The 9,060-nt window shown below is 42.7% G+C and overlaps 1 protein-coding gene across 3 annotated transcripts; it reads right to left on the reverse strand.

The window, feature by feature from the left end:
* Positions 1-350: 350 nt before the first annotated feature.
* TGIF1 (TGFB induced factor homeobox 1) lies at positions 351-8,752 on the reverse strand. Of its 3 annotated transcripts, none has more exons than XM_026843556.1 (3): positions 8,712-8,752; positions 2,782-3,008; positions 351-1,427 (listed from the first exon to the last, which is right to left on the reverse strand). In XM_026843556.1, exons 2-3 carry the CDS (start codon positions 2,962-2,964, stop codon positions 861-863), a joined length of 750 nt encoding a protein of 249 aa, XP_026699357.1. In that variant the 5' UTR covers positions 2,965-3,008; positions 8,712-8,752; the 3' UTR covers positions 351-860. The 3 variants fall into 3 exon arrangements, with proteins under 3 accessions (XP_026699357.1, XP_026699356.1, XP_026699358.1); XM_026843555.1 differs by lacking the exon at positions 8,712-8,752 and adding an exon at positions 7,940-8,275 and having other exon boundaries at positions 2,782-3,009; XM_026843557.1 differs by lacking the exon at positions 8,712-8,752 and adding an exon at positions 7,243-7,406.
* Positions 8,753-9,060: the final 308 nt, after the last annotated feature.

The raw sequence follows: 9,060 nt of genomic DNA on the forward strand, positions 1-9,060 counted from the left end.
GGAAAACCTCTCCATGGGCTGCCACATCTCCCAGCCCTGAAGTATTTCTAGGAGCCAAAAGCTGGAATTCTTAGAGGGGCCTATGATATCCCCCTGAAATTTAATGAGGGTTGCCTACATATCTATCTTTGGCCCCTTCAAAAAAATTCAACATAGCAGAACACGGTCAGGTAGGTCTGGTCCACTTTTCAGTGTTCCTTTAAACATCTGGTTAACAACAACTGCTACCGTAGCTCTCTAAACCAAAGTCAGTATGAGCTCAAAAATATTTCCCATTTCCATTAATTTCAAGAGCAAAGCTGTGTTTCCTGCAAAACTCACATTCAACAAAATACTCTGTATGCATCCTTTTTTAAAGAAAATATTTTATTACATTATGGGAAAAAAGCATAATCATTCAAAGTTCATATTGTTAAAAAAATTGAAAATTTATTTTAGACAGCGTGTCGGTATATTCTGTTCCGCATGGGAATGATAAGAAGACTCTATATCATTACTAGATATTGCACAGTCTGAAAGAAACAAAAACAAATCACATGATCTTGGGAACCATCTCACATTATGAAAAACCTACAAAGAAAACATTAAAAAAAAAACCCAAAAAACAAAAAACAAAAACCAACACACAATCCTTTCTTTCTACAGTAGCTTTAAGTTTATAATTCTTGGAATGACCATATTCCACTGAAGACCATCTCAGTGACAGGAAGCTTCATTTCAGCAATCCCTTGTGCAAATAAGATTAATAAAAAAAAATAATAATAATGCAGTGAAGTCTTTTGATAATGTGTGGGTGGCAATAACCACACAGCTGTTAAGATCCCTGCCTGGAAAAACAAAATGGGGAAGGAGAAGGGGATTTAGGCCATAAGTTTCGCCTGCAACTCCATCTCTGCCGCCCTTTTGAGTGCAACATCCACCAGTAGCTGAAATCCACTGAAATCCTGGTTAAGGTCTGGTGGGGTTGGAGGAGGAGTGTTAAAGAGCCCGCTCTGTGCATTTGCACCAGGTCCCAGTTTAGATGCGTCCTCATGGTAGGAGAGGGAGTTGTCTGTGAAGCCACTGGCTGGGGGCTGCTGCAGGTCTGTGGTCTGGCCTACCTCAGCTGGCTGGCAAAAGTGGAAAGGGGCGTCTTTCAAAGCAGTCACAGTTGTGTGGCAAATCACCGATGGCCGAGCCAGGACCGATCCCGGGGAAGCTGGCTTGGAAGAGGACAAAGTCTTGCCGAGTGGTGCTGCAGCAGGAAGGTAGGCAGTCTCCTCGAGCAGCGGAATGTAGTTCTTTGTGCTGATAGAAGACTCCACCAGGCTGCCCTCAGGAAGCTTGGTCCCTCGCCGGGAGATAGTGAACTGATTTGGGTCTTTGCCATCCTTCCTCAGCATGTCAGGTAAAAGCCTGCGGCGTGCATTGATAAACCAATTGCAGACCTGGGAATATAATGACATCTTAATTTCTACCTTCATTCATTTCCAACTATGTGCCATTAGAGTCGTAGGGTTAGATTAATGAATCCCTCCAAGCAGTTTCCTTAACTGCAGAACAAAAGAGAGACCTACTGACAAGTTCTGACATGCTTGGCAAAGGCGCTTCCCTTGTCCCAGTCTACCCCTGGCTCCCCACTCCTGTTACAGAAAGCCCTGGGACATCTGAAGACTGCTAGCCCCAACAGAGGGGTTTAGCTTTTAACTCTATGCACACACATTAACCTATTAGCTATTGTTCCCTAGCTTAGGTTAATTAACAACAGGAAAACATTTTCTCTCTGAAGAGAGCCACGCCTCCCACAAATAGTTACTGATTTTCCTTGTTCAACTGACTGTGTCGACAGACATAACATGAATTACCTCATTTAAGTTTGTCTTTGTTTAAATATCAAACCAGTTTCCTGGGCGATACAGGATAGTTTATAGTTTAACGTCTTTTTTCTGTTTACTACATAAAGAAGGTTTTCTTTATGATGTTACATTAAGGAAATCTTCCTTTATAGCCAATTACAAAATTTGTACTAACGAATTAATCTGGAAAAATAAAACTAGAAGTCAACAGAAGCGCTCTATATTTAGTGTCTCTCAAAACCAAAACCCAGGGTTTACCCAAGTTCTCATGCAGCCACCTTCCCACAAGGTGGAAAGCAGCAACTGTCAAAAGCTATTCCACCAAAGATGATCACAGAAGAAGAGAATAATGCACCCAACAGACCTTGCAGATGCCAGTGGTATCCCAGAATAAGAATCCAAACTAACCACACAAAAAAATCATCATACCTGTAATACCTATAACTAACACACTTGAGTGGCTCTATCCCATATAGGTTGCTCCACTGATCTTAATAGAAGTCATCATACACATAGTTATACATGTGCATGTTCTACAGGAGCAAAGCCTCAAGTTGCTGTTTTCTTAGAAGGGTTACGTGTTAAGCTGTATGTCTATCACCATAAAACCTTTGTTGACAAATAAATACCTTCTTCTCACAATAAATTGTCATATACCAACACTTTATGTCTTTTGGGGCCCAAGTCTGCAAAAATCAGCATGCATGCTCGAATTCACAACTGTCTGTTCTCCCAAAGAAACAATTTTACTCCCAATGAACAAAAATCATCCTAACACAGAAGTAACTTGTATTTCTCCTTTCATGTGCTGTCAGGAGAGTGAGTAACAATAAAAGAGGAAATCTCACATGCAGTGTAAACATTCGTTATCAGTGACTAGGCAACAGGTAAATTAAGAGAAAAACAGCTCCTTTTCAAACAAAAACTACTTTTTTTTTTTAAATACCTGTAGTGTGGAAAGGTGTGTTTGTCGGGATAACAGCGCTTTTTCTTGCTCTGAAGGATAAGCGTTATATCGGTGCTCATATAGCCAGTCCCGAAGAATCTGCACGGATTCCTTGGGCAAGTTGCCACGTCTCCTCCGTTTGCCTGAGCCAGCAGATGAGGAAAGATCCAGTGGGACATCCATAGTGTCATCATCCTCTGTTTCACTGCCTGATATTGCAACTACACCTACAATTATAAGACAACAAGAACAATCAGCCTCCTAAATCCATAAACTACTCAGCTCTAGCATTCTATGGTTCTGACACTTTTTATTACATTAACTGTCTTTACTATGAATCATGGTGTAGCAAGCATCCTATACAGGAGATTTGTCCTGTAGCGTTAACTTGTCAAGCTGTAGCTTTTCTGTCAGCTGAACAGAAAGTAGCACCAATGATCTGTTCCTAGGGGAATTCTTCTCTGAAAACCCTCATTTTCCTGTTCCCCTGGCAACCTTTTATCTGCTGCACGTTATCAGATAGCTTCTATCTAATGCCAATATTGTTCAAATTTGCTTGCTATGGTATGCATCCAACACTTTGCTTCAAGGATAACTAGTGGCTGGGCAAAAGGTCAATAAGCAAGAACTTTAAACACCCAACTCAAGCAAAGGGTTATTTAATTACTGCGTAACATGCTGATGCTTCCCTCCTGGGAGAGATAGCTTGTAGATTTTAGAAATTAATACCTGTGGAAATCTGTGTTCTGTGCTACAGTTAATACAGAGGCTCCAGATTTACAAGTTAACTGCACACACCTTTTTCCTTCAACACAAAGGAAGGAACAGATTTCAAAATCTGATTATCCCTCTATATATACATCACACTACCAGTAACATGAAGCTATGGTATATAAATAAAATTAAAACAAACAAGTATTGAATAGTTAAGACGACTACAATTCTACTCCTTTGGTGGGACATACAAATCACTGAGGAAACAACTAGTACTGTAAAATACAAAGAAAACTATGCTTTAAATACTCACCAGAAATGTTAGAAATCTTATACACTATATATAAATCCAAATAAGATACAACCCATTTTCAACTAGTACAAATTAAGACTAATTTCAAGTTAAATTACACTGGCATCCAGAAGTGTTTTCTAGAAACTATAGCAGGAAAACAAGCCCTTAATATCTTTCTCTGTTTCGAGCTAGAGGAGGGGAGAAACTTGCTCATCCATTACCATCAGAACTAAAAGCCTTCATAGTAAAAACTTTCCCCACACTTTCAAACTTTAGCCAAAGCTGACATGGTAAATTATTCTTTACCCCCCTATTTATGAAAAGCTCCAACATCCTTAAATTTAGTGTAAGTTGTTCAAGTTTCCGTGCATATTTTTGATATGCAAGCAGTCCCAGTAGGATGATCAATCTGCAATTTGTCTCGTGTAGTTACTTTAGTAACTTACTTAGTATTGTTTTCATTCTCCCAGTTGCTGATTTATGTAACCAACAAACAGCAAACTGACATGCCAAATTTTTCCTGTGATGATTAGCTACATAAATTACCCAGTCATGGAACAGGAACAATAGGACAATATTTAAATAGCCAACACAAGATAAACTCCAAATTATGTAAACAGGTTCTTAATTCATGTAGAAAGTATGTCAAGTTTGCTTTAAAATTATTCCAAGCAAACTGCTTTTTATTTGTCATAGCTTCATGGAAAGTGCTGTCACGCTGGCAACCTAACCTGAGAACAGGCCTTGCACAATGGGCTCCTGGAGCCATGAGGAGCACTTCTTGGAACAAAGATCCTGCACAGACAACGTGATAGCTCTGCAGAGCAGCTCATCCCTTTTAAATTGAATTTTAAAACTAGCTAAAACTAGCCTATGCTATTCAGACCATGTTTTCAAGTGCACTGTTCTTGTTTGTCAGAAACCAGAAGCGTTGCAGCACTTCAATGGGTTGGGTTTTTTGTTTGTTTTTAAATATAATAGACAGCAAGACAGGACCTTGGAAAACAGGGAGAGGCAAACCGTATGGGCTGGAAATAAGAGGAAAAAGAAGCCAAAGAAGCTACTGGTATGAGAAAGTTAGGTGTCTCACAGTTTGCGAGCCATATTTATGTGGCATAACAGAAAGTCCTCCAGACACAAACCACCTATCTGGAGCAACCTTTCCAAGATCTAACACACAGCTTAAAGACTCCACTGGCACCTCTCTAAGAAAACTGATTTGACAGCAAAACCTCTTCTAGAACTGTTGGTCTTTTTCATAAAAAAAGAGCCAGTGACAAAACACTGTCTGAAAGCCAGCAGCATAAAATCGTTTCTCTATTTTGCAAACAAGATCTTTTGCTAAAGTAAAAGTTGCCGTCTGGCTAACCGTAACCTACCTAGCAAGAAATGAGTCAACAGCAAGAGCCTGCCCTTTGACCCGCTCGCTTAGTGTGTCATATTAATTGACACAGTAAGTTAGTGACACAAAGCAGGTCTTGGTTAAGCAGGAAACCCAGTGTAGTACAACTGCTCCTCATTTAAATGAGCTCATTTAAATAGATGATCAGCCCTCTGAACTTGGGGCAGATCTCTCCTGTGCAGTACAGGGCGAGCAGCAACAGGAAGTTATGGCTAGAAATCTCTCACTACCCCAGCTGATACTTTTTTACTAGAGCAGGAGCCACGTTGTTGCTGTCAAGGCTCTGTTTTCATTAAAGCATTCCTGCTGATTACAACCCAGCTTTGTTTTTCCGTCTTGTTAGTAATCAGGCTATTCGCTGCTGGTTTCCTGTTTTAACAGGGCCAGACTGAAAAGGCTTCTGGCCAGGCTCCACGACTGGACCGTTGGCTTACTGTTATTTACACCCAGAATAAAGGCTTGTGGACACAACGAGTAGCCCCAGCTGACCTATTAATTTATTCTGTCTTAAAAGCAGGCTAGCGCCAGGTTATTTTATGTCTCCTCCTAAATACTTTTAATCTAAATGGAAAAACTGCTTTTACAGGACTAAATTAAAGCAGCACAAGTTCATTTGCAGAGAGGTCCTAGAAACAATACAAAATCCCGATTCTCCACTCTTGCCATCTCCACTTGGATGAGCAGTCTCTTAATGACCTAAGAACTACATGATCAGCATCCCTTTATAAATTACTTTATCCTCCTGGCTTCCCAGCTGAAGTCATATACATGACTGAATGCACTGTTGCATTCTATCACAGTGCAAAGACTTTACAGGTCCTCCCGTAATCAGCTCAAGGAAGATTATACCTAGGATCTCGAGTCTAGGCTCAACACCCTACAGCTAACACCTTGAAGCAACTTGAGTAAAAGTACACTGATGACTAAAGTCGATTTCAAAATAAACTACTGCTACTTGAGAAGGCATGCTGAAATACTTTGAGGGGGAGGACAAAGTATTTAGAGAGGCAGAGACAAACGAAATGTAAGTTAAGCAAATGAAAAATTTAGCCTGTCAGGAAAAAAAAAAACAACACACAACTATCCCATTGTGTCGAGAGAGAGATTCCACAGAGGAAGTGGCAGAAGCCAATTGTTATTCAAAACAGGACAAAGTATACCACAAGAAACAATCTCTGCCCTCCAGAGAGGGAATGGACAAAAAAAATCACCTTACAGAAAACCTCCCAGCCCACCTCCTTAGGGTTCTCTGAATTTCTTAAATCAGATTTTTTTTTAATGAGCACAGATAAACTGAACCAGTTCCCATCTAAGGCCCCAATCCTGTTGTAACTAAGTTCAGTAGGATTCCTCACATGTACAAACTTGAGCACATGCCCATGTCTTTGTGAGACTGTATTCTAAATCAGTTAATTAACAAGCTGAGTATGTTCAGTGTGATTGCTATCACGTTATTATTTGTAAATGAAACTATCCACAGAAGAGTCCTCAGGGTTTTAATCCACAGCCTGTTAGCCAAAAAAACCCCAAACACCCCAACCAAAATCCAACCCAAAAAACAACGCCCCCCAAACCCACCAAAAAAACCCAACCAATAAAAAAAATATCCAACACACAAACAAAAAACCTAACTAAAATTTAATGTGAATTTAAAAAGCAACAACAAAAATAAATTAGTTTAATATTATTCATGAGTAACCAAGAACTACGAGGATGCAGAAGGGAATTTCCACAGTAAAAAAACCCTTTTCCCTCTGAATAACTTTCATAATTGAGGAACCATCTTATTTGTTTTCCTCTGCATTTCACAGCTTGCGCTCTATTGCTTCTAAAGCAGCCAGACTTGGCTGTAGTATACATTTTTTTTTTCTTTACACGGGATTTTTCTGGGAGTGCGAGCAAGAAATCGGTAACAAAGTCACTCTTTGAAACTTCTTGAGTGAGCCTCAAATGCCAGGAGGTCACAAATAACTACAAGCCCAGCCTTTAATAAAACAAAGGCACCCTAGCCCTAACATCTTTTTAAAAGTTTCCGTCTTTGTCTCCTCACCTTTTAATTTCTGCCACGCAAACCCCAGGCCCATGGCCCCTCTCAAAAGTTCTCCCTCCCGCCTGTCACCTTTCATTGTTTCCATTGTTTCAGCCCAGGACTTGCAATCCTCAAAGCAGATCTTTCCCCCTCTCTCACACACATACAAAGCCCTACACATGCATACCTAGAAACTACGTCAGCGTTTTTCACACGCATTTATTTCGGGGGTGGCAAGAACAACAGTTGAAAGTGCAGAGAGTTTGGTATTTCACCAACCAGCAGCTGCCCTCGGGGAGAGAAGTCTGAACAATGGAAGCAACAGCAGACAGGAAACCAGCTCACCACTGCTGTGCAAATAGGGAGCATAGGAATGTCCTAAAAATAACTGGGCTAAATTAATTCAGTGCAACCATAAAACATAAGAAGAAAAAACCAACCACCAAACCTGGTTGCAACAAGGTTAAGCATCTCAACGTAGCTAAGAGGACCAACGCACGTTAAAGCCGGTGCTGTCACCGTCCGCGGGCGCCGGCGGCCGACCGGCAGCACATGTTGCAGACGGGCTGCAGCACTCCCTCTTCCCGCGGTGGCTCAACCACCACCCTCCTGCCCGCTGCTCAAACTTCGTCTTTGTGCCTCCATCCCTCCCTCCCCCCCACCCCCCGGCTTTGTGTGCGCTCCTCTTAGATGAGCGGCACGTCCAAAGCTTCTTAGCCGGGCTACGAACCGTATTAGCGCATCACGTTTCCAGCAGCCCAATGATTTCACGAACTACATATGCGCTAATTGCTCCGAGGATATTAACAATGAGCGAGGCTGCTCTACTATAGAGCCGCAGGAATGCGTAGTAGGGGAAAAACAGCACAACTCCGGAGTACTGAACATGCGCACTGCTCCCATCTAACCCTCCACTTTCGGTAATTTAATGGTCTTTGAATGCAAAACACCCTTCCATCCACACCACCGACTCGTAAATCGCAACTGAAAAGACACTGCTTTGCTATAAACTTATTTCCAGCCAGCGCAGACGCGTTAAATCTGAAACCATGTTCCGCGTCTTTGTGGCGAAGCTCTTAATTTAAAGGCACTTAAAGCACCACTAGCGCAGAGTAGCAATCCTCTAACTGTGAAGTTTGTAAATTAACACAAAGAAACTTAAAGAGCCCTACTTTGGGGTGTGTGTGGTGTGTGTGTGTCTTCCTCCTTTTAAGCCTGTGTCGAAACTTTTCTACTTTTTCCTGTGTTAAGGGATAAAGGGAAAAGGGAACAACTTTCAGCAAAACAAGGCTGCCGGATGGGGTCTGAGTCCCTCCTGCCGAGGACCCCCAGCCCCCCCGCTGCCGTGCCCGCTCCCGCCGCGAACAAAGAGTCGCCAGACGCCTGCGGGTCGTGGCGTTCGGAGTTGCGGGCGGCCCCGCTTTCCTCGCCCAAGTTGGGAAAACGACCCGCAACCACGCCGTGTGTCGCCCCCCCTCCCCGCCCCTTACCGGGACGGCGGTGCTCGGTGCGAAAAGCAACCAAAAAAACCACAAACAAAAAAACACCCAAAAACCTCCCACGTTTTAGCAGAGGGCAGGGGAAGAGGCTCGGCGGAGCGAGCTAAAACAAAACTTCGCGGAGGCACAAAGCGGGCAGCTGGTCGGGTTTTTGACAGGGAGCCAGCGGCGCGAAGAGCCGGCTGCCGCCGAACAACAGCCTCGCGTGTTTTGTCTGGGAGCGGAGCATCCACTGCCATCTTCCACCAGAGCTCGGCCGGGGGGCACTGGGGAGAAAAGGGCCGAGGGGAGAAGGAAAACACACACTGTCTGGGTTAGCAACAGCCCCCTCCCCTGCACT

This window comes from Athene cunicularia, assembly GCF_003259725.1.
Source record: "Athene cunicularia isolate RWA chromosome 2 unlocalized genomic scaffold, athCun1 chr2_part1, whole genome shotgun sequence".
NCBI classification, from domain to species: domain Eukaryota; kingdom Metazoa; phylum Chordata; class Aves; order Strigiformes; family Strigidae; genus Athene; species Athene cunicularia.